General features: G+C 32.5%; 1 protein-coding gene across 5 annotated transcripts in view; it reads right to left on the bottom strand.

Annotated features, from left to right (window-relative positions):
- The window catches only part of LOC117118711 (protein sidekick-2-like), a gene marked incomplete at its 3' end in the record, with an annotated part of 111,820 nt that overhangs the window by 71,864 nt on the left and 18,172 nt on the right, over window positions 1–21,784 (bottom strand). For all 5 annotated transcript variants that reach the window (XM_033263376.1, XM_033263374.1, XM_033263372.1 and 2 more), the window contains 1 exon segment: window positions 163–417. In XM_033263376.1, the coding sequence (XP_033119267.1) occupies window positions 163–417 (255 nt within the window).

The raw sequence follows: 21,784 nt of genomic DNA, 5'->3' as shown, positions 1-21,784 counted from the left end.
TGATGAATAATGTAAATAAATCTGTGAATAAATATGTAGAATATAAGCTTTCAGTACCAACATTTAGCAAGCGTTCACTTTAATGGTACCGGTATGTGTTACGTGCGTTGCATATTAAATGTAGGTTAAGCATGCTCTCCAGGACAAGAATACAGTACTTACAAGCAACATCCACCCGAGCACCTTTGCTTATAATAGTCCCAATCTTGTTGGACACCAAACATCGATATATCCCCTTATCGCTTTGACTCACTGACAGTAATTGTAGCGAAGAACCTGTGCTGCCTAAATCTACACCGTCCTTCTGCCACGTAAACACTAATGGTTGATCTCCCGTTGCGGTGCATGTTAGAGTGTGTCGGTTGCCTTCTATAAAGACTTCGTCCTCTGGCTGGGATATTAAAAATGGCTGATTACCTGTAAGTATAAGAAATAACTTGATTAATATTTCAAATTAAATTGCTATTTATATGCTTTTTTTATTCATTCTCATTCAACAGTGCGCAATTTGCCATAAAGATGATGTAATAACAAAGATAGTTTATATAGCGCTTTATACAACTAGAGATAACCCTGAAGCGCTTGCAATAATAATACAACAATGAATTGAGTATCTTTATACTGTAGCTCAATTTATACACTACAATATAAAACTTAAAACACACTATCAAATCTTACAAGAGGAATACTCACAATTTTCCCCATATATGGGTATGATGACATCATCATAAATTGTATAGCAACATATATGGACATAATGTCATATGACATCCATAAATTGATATCATGCCCATATATGGATGTCATATGACATCATGATGTCCATATTTGTAGCCTGTCATACACTTTTTTTATATACTATAAAGCTTTACTCACACTATCAAATCCTACATGTGAGAAATGCCCATGATTTTTTCATATGGGTATAATGACATCAACATGCCCACATATGGATGACACATGACATTATCATGTCCATGTTCCCATACAATTTGTACACATGGTAAGCTTTAGCACTATCAAATCGTGAGAAATTTACCCATGATTTTTTCCCACAATATGGGTATGATGGCATCATGCCCATATATGGAAGTGATATGAAATCATGTCCATATATGTTGCCATATGGAAATGTGAGGTTATATGATAATGAGACATTTATCAGAGAGCTCATGTAAAATAAATGTTTCTGCCAATACAATGACAAAACACTACAGTAACACTGGCAATCAAGAACTCAGCTCCAATCTCAACTTGCTCTCTTCTGCCATACATTTCAATTTCTCTATTTGAAAATTGTTAAATTGCTTTCCATACAGTATACTCCATAAAACAAAAAAGCGTGATCATCTAAATTGGCATGAAACTCCATTTGCCAATAATACTAGCACAAAATTTCAGTTTACAGATCGACGCTTGGGACCAATTTCTGATAGGAAATACCGTCATTGAATAGAACAATTTGGACAAAGATATGTAGTTCAGTTGTATCTAAAGTGGTTGTTTGCAGTTATGATATTTCCATACGGTTTCAATTATTTCCATCTCTGTTTTTGTAATAACAGCGCACATTCTTTAGATATCCTTTCCATTAAAGTATATTGTGACAAAATTTATAGTTTTACCTTGAACTAGTTAATACATATCCACATATTTTTGTAAATGATTTACTCTGACAATTAAAATATTAATATTGTAAAGCTTTATGCAGTTCTAGTCTGTAAATGATTAATAGAAATAGACATCACATTGAGAATTAATTGCACATTGACTATTTAAGAAACAAGATTTCATACAGCAGAGCGGCCGTTCTGTGGTATAACAACGTAACTGGAAATTTCCACTTTTCTAGAAAAACAGAGTTAAAGTTACTAATTAGCATGTTTGCAACTTGGCAATAAATTGATGTACTGTACTGTACCCTTATGAAATTTTGCATGACTATATATCTATAGACATTATGATGATATAATAATAATAAATTTATTCTTATATAGCGCAAAATGCAAGAAACCTCTAAGCGCTTTACAATGACAGGAAAACCGGATCAAAATAAAAGAAAAATGATTACAACAGTGAGGGAAATCAGGTTAACATTATGAATGAATATTTATTTATTTATTTTAATTTATTTAATTTATTAATTTATTTATTTACTTTATTTTATTTTTATTTATTTATTTTTTATTTATTTATTTTTTTTATTTTTTCTTTCAATTACTTTCTCATTCCATTTGGTTACTTTCCAATTATTTCACAGTTTATATTTTTCTTATGTGTTTGGCTTGTCATGTCTATCCTTTCCTCACAGCCCTTGCCTGTATTTCCCAATCCCCATTTCCTTTCCTTTTCTTATGTTCACATAACTTTCCTTCATTTTTCATTCTGGTGTTACCTTATCTTTTCCTTTCCTTTTCCTTTCTTATTTTCCTTATCATTTCTTTCCTTTTCCATTTTTGTGTTTCCTTATTTTCTTTCCTTTTCCTTTATTTTGTTTCCTTATCATTTCTTTCCTTTTCCTTCTTATGTTTCCTTATCTTTCTTTTCTTTTTCTTTGATAATATATGTAAAATGTTAATTACAACCGTTGGTTTATTGCAAAGTTACAGTATTAGCGGTACTCACAGATACGTTGTTTGATCACGCAAACATGTCGGGCGCGGTATTGAATGTATTTTGAATTTATCACGTGTGTGGCAATCATATGCATTACCTAGCTTGTGCATACTGTACGTCGCCGTTTATTATTGATATGAAAACACCATCAACAAGTAGATTTTCCTGTACCATACTCCATTAGATCAAAATCATTTTAATTCCAAATCGTATACGTTGCTTTGCCACATGATCTGGCAAAACCACTCATTGTTAAGAACTGAAATGTTCACAGGAAATTTGGAAGGGTTTAACATACTCCTAAATAATCTCAAAATCGACAAAAATATTAGTCACATTGTTTAGCCCCAGAATGGCCGAGCAGTACTTCTTCAGATGAAACAAAATGTAATTTTCTATGTTAGTGGCCTACATATTTCTTTTATCAGATTCATGGTTTTACATACTGTATGGGAAAGTACTTATTATTGTGATTAGCAATAATAGAGGGTATGCCTAGAGGTACAATAAAATGAATTACTGACATGTCAAATTCAACTACGTTTTCAATCTTTCCTTTCTAAAGTTCATATTTTTGCCTAATTTTTTTTACTAAACATAAAATGATGAATCAAAATGAATGAACAAAAAGTATGTAAACAAAACTATACAATATACTGGAATATCATAACTGTATAATTTTTGAAAACAGTAAATTTACTGTATTAACAAAAAATAATGGATACTACGAGAGAAGTTATAAAATAAATAAGGCCCAATAAAAGAAAATAATTGTTTCATTTTTTTTAGTAAATAGTAGATATTGTTTGCATTAATATCTCAATCATGTATTTTACTTTGAAAATCAATGCGCTAGCAAACAACCTAATGGAGATATTCGGCTTACGCAAAATAAAAAATAAAAGTCTCAGTCCCTCGTAATTTTCCAGCCTAGATTGGGTGATAAACTAATAAATTTTATAGGACCTTAATAAAAATGACGGATACTATGTGAGATAGGATATAATAAATAAATAATTGATGGGATGACCTTGGTATATTCGTAAAATTCCATGTTAAAGGGATATTATACTTATGTAATAGCTCATTCACATTATTTACACTAGATCATTAGCAGTAAAGTCTACAATATAAAATATTTGTAAGTACAATAACTCATAGATAATTGCAAATTTTTTTTCGAGAAACCAGATGAGAAATCCCCAAAGCTTATATTTATCACAGTGAATGGATGTCAGTATCTATTTTCGATGCTTTGCAACATTTCCCCATTGACGGATGAGAATGATAAAGTTCGGATAAATTATGTATTCACATGCAAAGTAGTTTAATCTTGTTCTCATTCCCTTTGTTTTTTAAATAGCAACCAGCAGAAGACTTGTTTGTCTACAGTGATCAATACTTAAAGCTCTGTCTACACTATCACATTTTGTGTGACAAATACATGTTGTGAAAATTTTGTGTGACAAAAACATTTTGTGTGACAAATACATGTGATGATGCACATATTTTGGGTATAATATGACATCATCATGCCCATATATGGGCGCATTACACAAATTTGTCACATTAAAAATGAGTTTAAGCGCTCCACTATCAAATGTTATGTGACAAATACATGTGATATGCCCATAATGGGATATGACATCATCATGCCCATATATGGGCACATTACACAAAATTGTCACAAAAAATTTGAGTGTGGACAAAGCCTTGTTCAGACTATCATATTTTATTTGAAAAAAACATGTGATATGCCTAAATATGGTAATGACGACATCATATCATGACCATATATAGGCACATCATGACTATATATGGGCATGTACAACAGATTTTTGTCAAAAAAATTGGTAGTGTAGACAAAGCTTAATATTAAATCAAGTTGAATGACACACATGTTGCATGATAAACGAGACACGCAGCAAACATAATTACTCTAATGGAATACAACGCCAATATAACCAGATCAACCAGAGAATAGACCCACCCATAATACGATGCATACAATTAATGCTGTCAATGTATGTAACACAATATTTGGGGCATTGATTGTATTTATTGAAGGTCAGAGGTGGCTGTTCAGATTTGCAATGTCAGCATCTCTTAATACTTTTCTCACCTTCTTTATGTTGCATCAAACACACTACACAGTCAACACAGTAGCAAGCTACTGTAGCTATTGGGACAGTTAGGACAGTGACACACAATTTTTCTATGAATCCACAAAGAATGTGTCCACATTTTTAAAAATGGGTCTAAATTATGCTGTTTTATAAACAAAATGAATGCACTTTTTGGAATGTGGGTTCAGATTTCTCATATTTTAAGTAAAATGAATCAACTTTTAAGAAAATGGGTCCAGATTTTTTATATTAATTGCATAAAATGGGTTAAATTTTAAGAAAATGAGTCCTCATTATTGGAATTTATACGTAAAGTGGGTCCACCCTGATATTGTCCCGCACTGTTTGAAAATCCTGGCTACAGCATTGTACACATTACCTTAAATGATCATGTTTAAAAAGCTTTGGAGGTAAAATAGAGCTTACAGTACTACAGTGCTTGTAACTTTAATACAGTAACTATCTCCCAATTACGAACCTCCCAATTACGAACTCTCAATTTTACGAACCCAATTTGTGATGATGTCGTCATTACGAATGATCATTTTTAACTATAAAAACACTTAAAATTGTACAGTATTATAATTGTATTGTGGAAACTTGGTTAGAAATATGGTTCTTCAAAATTAAAAGTTAAAGGTTATAACTATATTTCCACACAAAATACTGGGTCTCTACTGTACACATGTTTAAAACAAATGAAGAGATTGGAAATTACAGAATAAACACTCAAGTAGTGTGCTAATGGTAAGGGAACATTTAGTCCTACTGTATTTATATACAAAAACCATCAAGAATTATGCATAATTATTATATCAAATAGAATTTAAACAAATAGGATGAGATAAATTGCATTGACAAAATCATTTCAACAATAATTGTGAGAAACCAATTGGAAGGCTTTTTGAAGGTACTTTAGTCCTGTAAGTTTGATAATCAAGAAGACAGACCAAAAGTCCTTGCATGTTTTATTATATTTGGATTTGCAAACACAAAAAAAAAATATTATTGGAAATTTTGCTTATTATTACCAGGGAGTTATTCAACTCCATGTTATTACAAATGGGAAAATATCAAATGTCGACAAACTGTTAATTACAAATGGGAAAATATCAGATGTCGATAAACTGATGAAGAAGCTATGATTCGGTAAACAACAGAGACCTTTGTTGTACATTTTTATAGGCTATCTTAACCCGTTGGTTTTATCTCATACTGTTATTATAAGGTATTCATAAATACTGTTATGGAAACAATAACCTATTTAATGTAGAGGTTGTTAAACAGAACAAATGCAACATTTTCCCCTGGCTAAAAAAAAAAACAACCATCAACCTAGATAAATTTCAACTACTACTACTAACTACAAAGCTGTCTAAAAAACCAGCCATTGTGTACCAAGTCCTGGACAGCAACACCAGCTATTATTACCTACACGCTTGCTTTGTTCTTTCATGCATAGTATTGATTGTTTCTGAATATGGGCAATGCACCAGTACATTGTCTTGTTTTCTATCGGCATAAATTTCACTCATTGATTAGCCCTGTTTTCTATTTTTCTATGGTGTTACTCAAAATACTACTGCTGTTGCAGAAAAATTTAAAGCTGTCTACAATAAATAACATTTTAGTTTGAGACAATTTGTGGATAGGCTTGAGCAGTTGCATTGCTCTAATAGACAAGTAATTAAAAATTAAATTAATGATATTTTGTTTTTACACTCTGATAAAATTGACCTAATTCCGTAGTGACGCAGTTTGGCACAGAAAACAGCAATTATCAAATTAGTATTTTTATTTTTTCATTATCTTGTTTTTCTAGCGAAGGCACCAATCTTTATTAAGTGCCACCGTTATAATTCAAATATAAAGTATACTGTTATTAATATCTCTCTCGTTCTAGTTTTTATGAAGTACCATTTAAGTACATTGTAATATTACTGTAATATGATGATATTGATCAACTGTAAAATAAGCCATCCATGTTTAGTATGTTACAGGATCAGCTGACATCATTGATTTAAAGGTGAGAATTTGTACAATTTGTTGGAACTACAGCCTAGGTTCTAGGACGCTATTTCTTATAACTGAGAACAGCCCAAACATGACTAATTTTTTTATTTCTGGTTTTCATTTCTTTTCTTGCTCATATGATCCACTAGTGAAATCAGTACTGCATCACTGAAAGTCTTAACATGTTAAAGGCAGAAGAATCAAATAAATAATTAAATAAATGTCACCAGTAATTCCATTTTTTTTTTTTTGGCTTGCTGGTGGAGCTGTAAAATTGAAAGAGACTGAGACTTGGAGAAATCAAACAGATACTGTATATATTACTAGTTTTTCTGGTTGCAAAGAAAAGGGTTTTTATGTTGTTTTGGCCAGTTTTTACTACCAATACAAATAACATTTTGTTTTTGTAAACTGCTAAATCTAGCTCTACTCCTAGGGGCTCAACATATTATGGTTTATTGATTATTACTGGTTAATAATTAATAAACTAGCTCCACTATATGTATCCTACAGTATCTCTGAAGTAGGTACCAATATAACTTACCATATGGTTGGTATAGGCCTGCAACCTACCTTGATCCATCAGAGGTACTGTATCTCAGATTATTTAGCATAAGACCAATTTCATTCAAAAATCATAAATTTTACCAGATACTTATGAGAAAGGAGGTTTTCAGCAGGTCCTTATACCACCAGCTTTTACTCGTGCTTTGTAATCCTATAAATTTGACATAACTGATAGGAAACATTGAACCCTTTGCCCATCCTTAAAATCCACATTGAGTCTCACTACTGTACCTATAGAGTTTACCAATGTTATCACCTACAACCCACCCTTAATATGTTTTCCACTTCTACAGCTACGACCTTGCTAAGGCCTATAATAATAGTCCTCCATGAGATAAGTTTGTAGGTTCACCACTTAGATCTATACATATTCCATGACAGGATCAATTTGGAAATAGAAATTTGGATGAGGAATAGCCAAATACTGTAGACATTTTTGATATGGGAATGGAATGATTCTTCCATAAATCAATGTAATCTATGTTGAACCAACCAAATGGAAAAACAAATTTAAAAGTTAATTTATTGTTGATCTGAATGAAGTTATATTCAAAAGTGGAAATACACGAGAATTGGAAAAGAAAATGCAGCTTCATGCTCGTTCTCTCAATTTCCCTTTTATAATTACATCTTTCATATTCATCTCAGCGCTGCATTGATTTAAGAATGCACTGTGCAGTCCTGTCTCATCTTATGAATCTTCGGTTGAATGTAGGTCACTGAATTAATTGTATTTTATAGCAAATGACCAAAGAGTGCTAACTTCGCCTTTTCAATCAATAGAGATAGCTCCAGCATTATGGAACCAACTTCTGATGAATTCACTTAAGAATATTACTGTAGGTGTGACGCCAAGGAGCATATGTTTTCGCCTTTAAAATGGTCACAAATGATGTAGGCATTATTTTTCTTTGCATAATCAGATAAAACTACTATAATAAATCACCTTCCCAAAAAAGAGAATAGAAAAGTACCACTGTCTTGCTGATGAAAGTGTCACCAAGCAAAACTCCAGAGTGTTCCAAATGTGTGAGGCTTTGAGAATGGGGAATCACCAAAGGTTTGGGATAGGGCTGCTTCACAAAATGAGTGCAATCTAAGCTCTAGCGCCACCGAACATTGATGTTTTCTTTTGAAATTCAGCATTATATATAAACATGATACCACTATAGATACTGTCGATAGTGCGGATATCTTAATAGTCAATGACAATTTATGATAGGCATTTCCGTACTAAGGAAGAAAGTAATAGAATCTTCCATAACTTGGAGCGAGACACATGAGATGGAACGAGACTATTGATTGACATGCAGGTGGGCATTATCTTCTACTGTGCATCATAGCAATTTGATTAACAATTGCATTGCAAAATTATAAAGACACTATACCAAACGACAATGAACAGCAATTTGTCTCACGATTAATAGCTCCAGGCGCTAACGCTGCGGTTGCGACGCAACAAATCCTGGCTGGGAATGAAAAATAATTTCCTACGGAGCAGATAAAAATGCCTTCGGGGCAATCCTTGGGGCACTTTTAATCAGCAGTAAAGCAATCGATAAAACAAAGGTGCGGTAATGGCAAAATTCACATTAGCATTTAACTAGCTTATACCACATTGGATGGACATAACAATAGAGGCACGCATTTAAAATGTCCGCTTTTTGATTAATGAAGAAGATTATATTGTCTTGGGAAATTATATTCTGCTGTTGTGTAAGTCAATGTAATATAGGTTAAATGCGCTTTATATCATTAAGAAGTCAAAGAAGAAAATGAGAATAATAAAGTCAAATATTAATAATAAAAAAAAATGTTTTTTGTTGCCTTCTGCACCACATATTCAGGAAGCGCATCTTTTTCTTTTAATTTCACAAATAAAAATTAAAAAATCCTTATAAACTAGGCCAAATAAAAAAAAAAGTAGTTTCTCGTCCTAATATTTTGAAAAAAATGAGAATAAGGGCACTTTTTTTTTTTCACTCCGAGATGGAAAATCAAAAATGGTCAATGGGAAACAGCGACTACTTTTTTTTCACTTTTACAGTACCAAGTAGATTCATAGGGAGCTTTCGATTGCACGACGACGGTAGGACGTAGAACGTAATGACCTCACTAAAAGTCATCTGCGCATGCGAGAATGCTAAGGTCACCTCGTCGAGGAAAGATTCTGGGACGCAATTTGGCCAAATCTAGGTATGCAGAGAACGCAGGACGCCACTTAGGACGGTCACGCATATGTAATTCCATTCTAGCGTTGCGTCGAAAGCTTCCTAGTGAAAGCAAAAGAAGCACTTGACATGATTCATAGCATATAGTATCTCCAATCACAAATGATCGAGAGAGAAATTTTACTGATGTGAATTTGTAAAATAAAGGAAATTTAAAAAAAAATTTTTTTTTTTTTTTTTAATGCCCCTGGTGGGGCAGAAAAAATGGATGTGCGTGGTGACAAGAAACTATTAATTTTTTTTTTATTTGACCTTAAATATTATTGTTATATTAAATTAACTCTGACAACAGACGTTGCATGTGGCTTTAAGCTTTATTCAGACCAAAGTCCCAGATTCGGTCTGGTGCCTGGACAAAAAATCATGCAAAATGGGTTCAGTTGTAGATTGAATTTGTACGATTTCCAATCCGGATTCTGGATCTGGAGAGATGGGTCTGAGAGCAATTCATATCATGAAATCATACGTTTTTTTGTTAGACCAATCAGCAACAAGCATGAATGCCCTCTCTAGATTTTTTTTTCTGTGTGCAATGTGAATGTAGCGTTTAAAAAATGTAACAACTCCTTATTTTTTGTCATGCTCCTGAACAGCTCCGGGTTTCATGTGAAAGTAGCTTTAAAGAAGTGGAGTTATTTACGGTTTTGAGAAAAACAAACTGCTTTTTTTTTTTTTGGCAAGATTGAAAATGATAAGATAAATTGTTTATTCTTAGAAATGCTATTTGCTATATGACTGCTTTTACATCTTATCACAGGCATAAAAGGCTTAAATAAAACAGGAAGATAAATTACTAAAATTTAAACCAAGCATATTGCATTTGATGGGATGAAGATAATTTAAAATCTTATGCTGTTGACAGCCTATCGAAAACTTGACATGTGCTAAATTAAATTCTCTTAGCTCTAGGGACCCGGAACTCATACTTATGTTTTATGCAATCTTGCATATTAAAAACACATTCTGTTTCAGTTCAGTGAAATAAAGAAAAAAAAATTGGATAAGTAGGACTGATTATTAATTGGAAAGCCTGAAGAGTTGATCATATGACTATAGTAATAAATTACAAAAGAAACTATCAGTATTATTTTAATAACAGTATATTACCAGTCATACATAAAACCCAAGACTCCTAATGCTCATTAATTTTTACTTTTCTTGTTCTCAAATTTTTTTAATTTTGTTTGTGCATGTTGAGCATCAAATAAATTCAATCAATCAATCAATCAATCAAAGAAATAGGCTCCTAATGCTTTTTCCAAATTATTAATTGACAAAAAATATTGCTCATATATAGTCATGATATTGCCTCTATATGATCACGATGTCATGTCAACCGGACCATATTTAGGCATGTCACATGTGTTTGCAAAATTGTTAATTTTAGCAAACTTTACCTTTTGAAAGATAAAAGTAAAAAAGAAAAACGAATATGGTTCTGCTATAAGCCTCTACTGTAGGCAAGGGAAAACAAATATTTTGTCACCAACCAATTTGAACTGATGAAATGGCCTGAACTTTAACATACTGATACACAATGGACTGGTTCCCACTTGCGGTAAAATCAAGAATGAATCAGGGAAGGTAGGGCATCTCCATGAAACAATGAATCAACAAACAGATACAATGAATAAGATAGACTGATGATGACATAATTAATGTCGAAATATTGAATCCCGACACGATGGCGTGCATTTCGATATTAGGAGTATGTATTATACTATCTTATCTGAGATTAATCAGTGGACCTTTCAGTTAAACAAAGAATGTTTATTGCCTTTATTTACTTGCAAAGAAAGTACCAAATCAAATTGTTATAGCATTCAGGATATTATAATTTGAAAAAAGATGAAGATAATTTCTAAAGATCCTGGTATTTTTTATTGTTGTCTCCATTAAGCATTCAATGTACAATATTAGAAACAGATTACATTTTGTTAAACTCTATTGTAACTATGGTAAGTTATATGAGGCAAAAAAAAAAAACTGGTGTACAGTGAGACTACATCCATTTCATTTTTTTACAAAAGAACACTATTTTCTAAATATTTTGAAAGAATATTAATACTTATTATTATTAATACTTATTATTATTATTATTATTATTATTAATAATAGTTCTTATTCTTATATATAGCGTATTGAGCAAGCTCTTAATACGTGGTTAATAAATGAAAACGAATAAAACCGATGGATATACAGTAATGTTAATTAAATTATAAAATCTTGATGGAAATGGTAGGTCAGCTTGGTCTTAAAGAGTTACAAACTAAATCAAAGCTTAGCTTTCAGTTTAAAACTCTGATGAATTGAGCCAAATATTCCATGAAAATACAGAAAATTAATAAGAGAACGATCTTTCCACGGTTCAATACCATCGCTACGATCTTTGCGATTCAGCTGGAGGGCTGAAAGTTACATCACCATCTTCCAAAAGTGATGTTAAATCATCGGACCCATGTGTGTAATGGCCCTGAACAAATGTTAAAGAACAAAGTACACTCTTGTGAAATGACCGGGGGAAGGGTTGGAGGCTTGTCTCCCAGTATACTGAACAATACACCACAACAAAGTCACTGGACTGATGTACTAGGTTATACTTAGCATGTTTCACACCACTGAAATCCAATCCAATCAAAATATACTGTACAGGACATATATCACATGACTATGTTTACGTTGGTACAATTACATGGTTCATTAAACACAGGAACAAATATTAAAACCATGAATATATTAGATAAATTAACTGAATGTAACTGTTTCATTAAAAATATAAGTATTTTCCTAATCTACAATTTACCACATTATGGCAAATTGAACACACACTTTTCTGAATTATTTTTTTTAAATCAAAATTTTGAATATTTTATTATACTTTCATTTCATAATATATTTGACTATAACACAGTCCAGGGATTACTGTACATCAGCAAAAACCCCTGTAATATTACATAGTAATTACAGATTACATAGTAAAAAAAATCATATTCAGATATTTATAACTTCAAATATAATAAAAATAAAAATGATAATATTGTAAAGAAACTTCCACTTATGCCTCCAAAAGTTTTAGGTAAAATACAAAAGCTTAATTAATTACCTACATAACCGTCAGTTTAATATTTTTTACCTAAAAAAAAAAGTATGTCTTGACTTATAATCATTCCTTACTTTTTCAGTTTCACGATTTCGATCTATCTCCCTTCCAATTATTATTATAATATTGGTTTGACCATCTTAATACATGTCTCTAAATGAAATTACGCACGAATTCTCTGACACGTAAATCACGATTTTCATCTTTTAATACAAAATCATTTTTCTTGGTCAGATTCACACAGAATGCATTACAGCTTATATTACAAAATCTCTAGTCTTAGTATTGTAGAGCAGGGGCGGATTACTGCGTACAGTCTCAACACTACATCCGGCTATAATCGTGACGTAGATTGGTCTTAGCTATACCGCAGTCTAATAAGTCAGATGGCTTTTCTTCTTAAGTCTGCTAAAATGAGATGGAGGAGGAGGCTTCCATCAATATGGCTTCCTTCATTGACAAATAAAAGCGTATAGAAGATTTATAAAACTATAATTTTCCTTTTTGAAAAAGAGAAACTCTTCAAATATCTTCCCCAGTTTCACACCGGCTTTTGCAGCATCAAATCTTAAGTCTCTACAATTTTTTTTTATTTTTCAAAATGTTTGCAATAAATAAGCTGTGTGCAAATTTGCATGAAATATCATTCAACGCTAAATATTTGTATTGATGCGTGCATTAGTAATAAAAGAAAAACAGTTGCTTCCGAGTGATAGTTTTACAATACTCAATGCAGTCTTAGCTAAGAATGTTTTATAGCTATGTCTTGGGAAGCTATCTATGTGATAAAAGCTTGTATAAAATAATAAACTAGAAAAAAGACTATTGTTTACAAATGTTTTATTGCAATCAAATGCAAGTGTGATGAAGAATCCTTTTGTAGAATTAGAACTTGCAATTTTGGTTATTTCTGTACTGTCTGTCCATGGCCCTAGGTCCATAGTCTGTCTACTAGTTTTAGTTGCTTGCTTTCATTTCTTAGGCACAACAATTACCTGTAATTTTCCCATCCATCCATTCAATTTCTGTTTAGTGCTATACAGTATCTATGAAGGTGTTTTGCCAACTTCATTCTTGACATCTCTTCTACGTATATTTATATGGATTTTTAAACATAATTTTGGTACTTTGTGAATTCTATTATTATTAAAATTACCTTTTGAATGCATACTTATTACTAAATTTCTTTTGTGTAGTAATGTAATATTTAGAAACTGTTTCTTTCTATGACCAACTTTTTAAAAAATCCCAACCTGGTGCCGCTTTCTAAAAGAGCTCTGCGTAACAAACAACAATTGATTACTTGAAACTAACAGTTTGAGCTACTAGAAGAGAAACTACAGTAGTAATGGCAATAATTTTGTAATTCCAAAGCACCTATAATCCATGTCACCTCAAAGCACTTAAAAATAATTAAATTAAAAAAATATGTATAAGAATGTACCATGAAATCACATAAATATTAACAAAAGAATAACTGACAAAAACCAGAACCATCAGAACGCAAAAGCAGACAATTATTTCTTTCACAAGTGTTGTTAAAAGTATGGGCACACACCTTACTTACTGTAACCAAAATATATTGCTAAAAGCTGTAGAAAAAAATAGTGTGTAACAGAAGAAAAATTATTAACTGTGAATAATAAACATGAGTTTTCAACCACCTTTTGAAAAACGTAATATTTTTGGTGAAGTTTTCTTTAATATTTCTGTTCAATCTGCATTATTATATGGATATTCATATTCAGATTATTGTTGGCCTGTGTTTTTGCATTTTACTAGTAGTCCAGAGTTCACAATGTTATATCTTGTTTTTTATCCTTTTTAGATAACCTCTGTATACCTTGACAAAGGGATCATCTTTATTTATCATACAGTATCTCTAAGTTTCTGAACATGTTTTTACTATGGTAATATGTTTTATACTGTATTATCATTCCACTGTGGTTTTGTAAGGCCTTTTCTAAAGTAAAACTATTCTTTCAAAGGAGAAAGTTTTTAGGCACTACAGTTACAAAATTTAAACTTAAGAGTGGGAAATGTATAGTAATAATTCTTTATTACCTTGTAAATCAAGAAGGTAAAAATGTCTACATTTTACAGTGGTGGCGCCAACTGTAAACCAACCATTTCTTTTCTTTTAGTATCCATCATAACAGGGACTATAACGTTAACCTTTCCTACTATCAAACAGATCCGATTATGGTGTCACTTTTGGAATAAATTACCTTTTCCAAACGACTTGCTTGATCCCTTGACACTACCAGTACTGATAAAATTGTAAAGGAAAATCTCCCAGGAGGTACAGCAGCAAAAACTGTTGTATTTTCAATATAACAGAAATATCTGAATTCCTTGTAGACGTCTATCACAGTCTTAGTTTCAGTACTTTGAAACTGTCGATTCCTTCTTATCCATCACCCATTGTTTTTCATACCCAATCTTATTATTTTTCATACACATTTACTAATGGCCAACAAATTTGAATTCTAATAAGAGCCTTGTGTATTACCTGTCTTCATATGTTAGGTTTTATTAATGGACATTTGTTTTATAACTTAATCAAGGTAATGGACGATTTTCTGCACATGATGGATGGGTAGTAAAATGATATTGCAACTTGTTTACATCATTATAACCTAGTCAAGGTAAAACTTTGAGATTATTATTGTTATTATCTTTTTTAAACCTAGTTTTTTTAACCATTTATATCTCCGCATCATTATAGCCTACACTACTGGATATTAATCAAGGTAGTGCAATGGATAATTTGCGATTACTTAATACATACATAAATGATTGTGTGAATAAAATGTAACTTGCATCTTGACATGTTTGCATCATTAATCAATGTACTGTACTGTGTATATTTAAATCATAACTAAGTCAAGATCAAGTATGATACTAAAATATTGGCATCATAACCTAATCAATGTACTGTACTGTGTATGTTTAGATCAAAAACCAAAAAGTCCAGCTACAGTACTAAAATATTTGCATCACAACCTACTACTGTTAAGTACTATCCTGTATGTTTAGATCTTAACAAGTCAAGATACAGGAATATTAACATAACCTAGAAAGATACTAAATGCTTGCATCATAACCTAGTAAAGATACTAAATGCTTGCATCATAACCTAGTAAAGATACTAAATGCTTGCATCATAACCTAGTAAAGATACTAAATGCTTGCATCATAACCTAGTAAAGATACTAAATGCTTGCATCATATTCCTAGTAAAGATACTAAATGCTTGCATCCTAGCCTAGTAAAGCCTTAACTAAATAGTCAGGATAGGTAATGCCATGTAGTAAATTAACTTGTTTGCCCTTCTGCAGTTGAGGAAATAGACAGTTTGAACCCTGGAAACCATGACAGTGGCAGTGCAGTGCAAAGTTGGAAAATTGGGCATTACACTACACCAGGAGACAATCTTTTGGTTTTCTCCGAAGAGTTTTCTTTAACATGTGTTGTCCTCAACATAACTGTTCATTTGAGTAATGACTTTAACCTAGTTTGGTTATTGCATCAGTAGTCAAATGGTAGCCTATAATACTTCATTAAATATTATTATTATTATTTTTTTTTTTAGTTTGTATCATATCATATAGTATAGGTATAATGAACATGTACACCATATACCCTAGACTCTATTTTACTTCCATATGACAATGTTTCATTTAAATGGGTATATTTAATTTCATGTCCTTGTGAATGTGTTTCAGAAATAAATACTACATTTTGCCATGTTCTAATTATGTCCCATTAACCTATTGCATGATTGAGTTTCAAAAGATAAATAGCACAGCAACGGCCATGGTCGAATTATGTCATTATTATCCAGAAGGCAAATGGGAACTGGAGACATCGGAATTGGCGTTTTATGATTATAATACAGCACTACGGAATCAAAACCATCTTTTCGGCTAGCTCAGCCTTAGCTATTATATGTAATGTTATTTGTTAATATCTTTGTCTCTGCCTCTCGGCGGCGGGCGCACAGTAAAGTTTAACCGGAAACATATCAACTTAATGAACTACAAAATTACCAGTTTATTTTCAGAGTTTGGTTGGATTTACTGCACTGCTGGCTAAAGAGTCTTTTGTTTCTTGCTAATTCAAATGACACTGTGCATAAACACAAGATTAGCTCCTTACTAAGAATAGGTAATTTTTACAAGGTTTTCCTATAAAAATGTTTCAAACTCCTATACAGTATTTTACATGTTTTCGTTCTTGTTTATTCTTACACAAAATTCAAAGAGAAAATTTGTGCAATAATCACCTGTTTTCTGTACCCTATATATAGTCCAAGCTAATAAAATGGTTTTATTAATAGATTTTCTTTGACAATCTAATTTCAAAAGTCTCTAGCACAATCTAGGTTTTTGTATCATTTTTTTTTTTTTACTTGAATGTTTTCCTGTTTTTCTTGCGTTTATTGATATTGGCCAACTGTTAATTTAAGGCATCCTATTACATTGCAATTTTTCTGTTGGATGTAGGTGAAATAAATAATAAAAGTGTTTCTTTTTTTTTATTCATTCATGTGTAAAATTTGGCAGCATTTCCAAAACTGACATTACTTAAATACAATCTGGCAGTGGTTTGTAGTATTGTCAAAGGAACAGTACAATACCAGTAAAAAAAAACCAGATTAAATTGAGAAGAAATATTTGTGGAATTTTTATTATACCAGCCGAGACTTGACACTGGTAACAAAAAACAGTACAGTACTGCAATGTGTAGCACAATGGCGAATAAATATTAACCATGGCCAAAGGTATATTTGAACATGGTGTACAGTATTGACGTCATAATAATTTATGCACTAGCACACGTCCGCCAACCGGAACACACAACATATTCTTTTTGTATTGTTATGATAATCAGATAATTGTTTTTAATATAAATTTTCACATTTATTTAAGGTTTAAATTCAATTTATTTTTTTTCTCCTACTCCTAGATGTTTTTATATGTTTGTATAGTTACTGTTTCATTGTGATCCCTATTTCGCAGTACAGTATGTGTGAAGGTCGATATACTGTTAATTACTTTGTTGAATGGATTAACCTCTCAAAATATCATTTTAAATATAATACCCCCACCAAAAAAGGATGTGCTGAACGGGTCTCAATATCATAATCAAACAGAGAATGTACTCTGGTTGCATTTGCTGTGTAATATGATTTTTATTAGATTTGCCAACGGTAATGAACCATGTACTGCTATGTCAAGGGAGAATGTATCAAATGCTTGTAAGCCTTCATTTTTCCGAGTCAATCAGACTCGCTATTAAGTATTGCTATAACAACAACATAGGCGGATTTAAGGAGAAGGTGAACATGTCAGCCTGACATCCCCTGTCCCCACTTCCCCCCCCCCCAAAAAAAGAAAATTAAAAAAGAAAATTACATTTCCATTCAAGTGCCATAGTCGTGCCGTAATTTAATTTTGCACCTCAACCTCACCAGGTTGTCTAGATCCTCCATCTTTCAAAGTACCATCATGGGCCCCCCTCTATTTCGTATTCTTGGATTTGAATGACAACATTCAGATTTATATCTACAAGTCTGTCAGAAATCATTCGGTTTTAAATTTCAGTTTTATGCAGAAATGGAACACAAAGTTTACCCAAGAGGAAGTTAGTGGGCACAAATGGCAAATTTGTATTAGTATTATTTTTTTTATGTTCTTTTTGTTTGCTACAGTGTGAAATAACAAAAGGTGTGGATTTATGATTGTTGACTGGCGTTGTTTGTTTTGTGATGTCTTATGGATTGTAAAGGTCACAGGCAATACATTGGCAATTGATAGTCATAATACAGCAATGAATAATTTCCTGTATTGCAGCAGCAAGTTAACTCTCATTCCTACCACCAACCATGGCTGAATTATGAACTTAGGCCTACAGTGTACTATGAAGAAAACAATAATTTACCAAAAAATGTAATACATAACCTCGAAATAATGGACACAGATAGTAATTATATTATGTGTATTTTGTATAGAGAAATATACTGTGTACCCCACAATGTCACATCAAAAAACAATAAAATGAGAAAAAAATGCCTTAGAATGGAAAAGCCAAAGGAGTTTTATAGAGCAGCTTTAATGGCCTCATGGATTCAGTTGCTGGTAGAACTGTACAATAAATTAGGAAGGTCTTAGGTTCAAATCCTGATAGATACAATAAGTTAACAATGCATTATTTAATATTTTATTACATCATCTCTTTATTATATTATTACTGTAAGTTTTAAATTTAAGTATTAATAACAAATCCAATCTAATCCAATCCAAAACTTCAACTTATAAGGCTACAGTCTCAATGCACCAATTTGAGGGAGTGCTCAGGATAAGAAAAGAAAGGAGATAACAGTATACAAGGAGAAAACAGTGCACTGTACAAGGAGAAAAAACAGAAAACCAAAAACAGAAGTAAAAGAAAAAAGGAAAACATTACATGCAGCTGAAATTATGACTTTTTAAATCTCACTTTTAAAATCTCTACAGATGAAGTGGAGATTCATGAACAGATTGTGGCAAATCATTCCAAATCTTTTTTAATTTAATCGATTGAAACTTCTAGGTTTATCAAACATTTTATGTATTACTGCCTTACTTATTTGGATACAATAACTCAAATTCTTGTATCTGAATCTCTTGCACATTGCATTAGGTGTCTGATAGTTCAAGATCAACATCGAGGATTGAGGATCGATCAATGGAAAAGAACTGAAAGTGTCATCGACACCTAAATGAAATAGAAGCACACATTTCAACTCATGCTGCATCCGAGCTGATTTTCTATCACGTTTTCATTAAGAAACCTCTCAACTAGGGTATACGATACCTAACGTATGATTATACAGTTACGATATAAGCTGTCAACAGAATGCCAAATGTTCTACCCTTTTCACAAGTTATACAGTACCTTCAGTGAACGACTTTATAATAAATAGCTTTCAATTTCTTTTAAATATAGTTGACATAAATGTTGCTTTCTTATTTCAATTCTAAGAAACTCAAGGATGGTTTATGCATCCGTCTCTAGGTATGAGCACTTTAAGGCGTCTTAAAAATTTTTGGTTGATCAAAAAGAAGTTTTATATTTTCTAAATAAATACCAAGAAAAACATTTAACTTAAAAATGAAACCATCATCATACTAAATACTAAACAATGTATTACTGTCCTGAAAGTAAAGCCATATTGTCAATGACAGACACAGTTTGTCAAACTATAATTTTATACTGGCACTTTTCAGTGACTTCAAATGCAAACGTATTCATGTATTAAAGTATTGTAAAACCTCAAAGTGAGGCCCTGGGCTTTTTTTTTTTTTTTTTTTGCGAACTTTGGATGGAATTCTTTTCAAGGCTACTTTTGCAAAGTGAAGAGGGGAAGGGCAGAGGCTTCTTTTCAAAATGAATGCTGTAAATTTAGTAAATTTGTACTATGAAACAATAAATAAGGCCACTGTAACATCAATCTGTATCATGGAGTTTATTTAACTGGCATTAAATCACCAAAACTACTGTATAAACTAAGCTTTTTTCCAATTTACTTTGTTTTTTGAAAAGAAGCCCATGGGTCTTTTCTCAAGGCTAATTTTGCAAACTTTAGGCTACGGTCACACTAGAGTCTCAAGCCTGGCTTGATTCACCACGGGTGAGATTTTCGTAATGTGACCGCACCTGGATCGACTCGCGCCTGGCGTGACCTCGATCTCAATCTACCTATCTTGATCCCGGCTCAGTACCCAGATTGACCCTGGCGTGGCCGGGATTGACATTTCCTCGTCGGCTGTCGACCAATCACAGTCGATGACGCCGTTGCGTTTAGAAGTTCTTGAATTAAAAACCAGCAGCAATCATCAGTTGTCATTTATAAATGCAATTATCAATCCGAAAACTAGCATCGTCATTACCTCCGAGCCTAGGCCTAGATCATCTAGATTCTCGCGCAGGTCCAGTATTTTGATTGTGGCGGCGCTCTAACTTCTTGTTTCGACATTCCTAATTTGGAGGTCAATCCAATTAAATTCAGATATAGTGTGACCGACCCAGAATTTCAAGCTTGGCTTGAAATCTCGCCCGCGGTGAGTCAAGCCAGGCTTGAGACTCTAGTGTGACCGTAGCCACAGAGGGGGCTTCACTTCAAAATGGGCTTCATTTTGAGATTATAGCCCATTGTCCTTCAACTTTATGTTTTACGGTATCGCTGTTTCTTTCAAAAGCAGTTACTTGACTCGGATTGCAACCAAATGGAAGCTCAAATTAATTACAATTGTCATTAACACTATTCTCATTTGTGAGATTAATTACAAATTGTCCTACTGTTTAAGCAGATTTACTTAACAATATAAATAATTTCCATTAATTTAAATATATTAAATTTCATAATTAGTATTAGTAATAAAGGGAAAGTCCAGTAATTTGTTAACAAGCGTAATTAAATAAATATAATGAATATAAATTTGAATGCCAAACTGTATCATTTCAAACAGGATTGTAACCAGGATTGTGGGAAGTGGGTAGGGGGAAAGAGTGGTTATGTAAGATCCTGAGTTCTATCTAGGCATCATGGGGACAACCTAGATAGTGGGTCTTATCCCCACCTGCATAAATAATCAGCTTTAGAGTACACTAGAATTGGTTTGGCACAGCGGGAACGGTTTGGTTTCCCAACCTCGGGGTCGGGGTTTCAATCCCTTGCTGAGAATTTTTCCAGTAGTCCTTGAGCCAGGCACTCTACATTGCCTCTCTCCACCCAGGAGTATAAATGGGTACCTAAAGGAGGTTCGAGTGAAAAATCCGTTGATATATTTCATGCAGCAAACTATGGAATTTTCCCCATAGGCATCATTCCTATGACTGGGGTAAAAATATGGCAAACCACTCTGAGACTCTGTGTAGGGTGCTAAAGAAAAACCTACTTATTATTATTAAATCTAGACACAAACTGTAAAGGATATTTACAAATCCACTTTCTATTGTTTCGTATTACTATAATTCTCAGTAAACATAAGCATATTTCACTTTGCTACGGAGACTAACACACTTCCCTCAACAGTTGCGAGATGTGTATAAGAGACAGGTGTACCCCACAATGTCACATCAAA

Source organism: Anneissia japonica, unplaced genomic scaffold, assembly GCF_011630105.1.
Source record: "Anneissia japonica isolate Jap-2015-1 unplaced genomic scaffold, ASM1163010v1 scaffold1951_len603592_cov169, whole genome shotgun sequence".
NCBI classification, from domain to species: Eukaryota; Metazoa; Echinodermata; class Crinoidea; order Comatulida; family Comatulidae; genus Anneissia; species Anneissia japonica.
The sequence above is the reverse complement of the archived record's forward strand: the minus strand, read 5'-3'. Positions and strand labels throughout refer to the sequence as shown.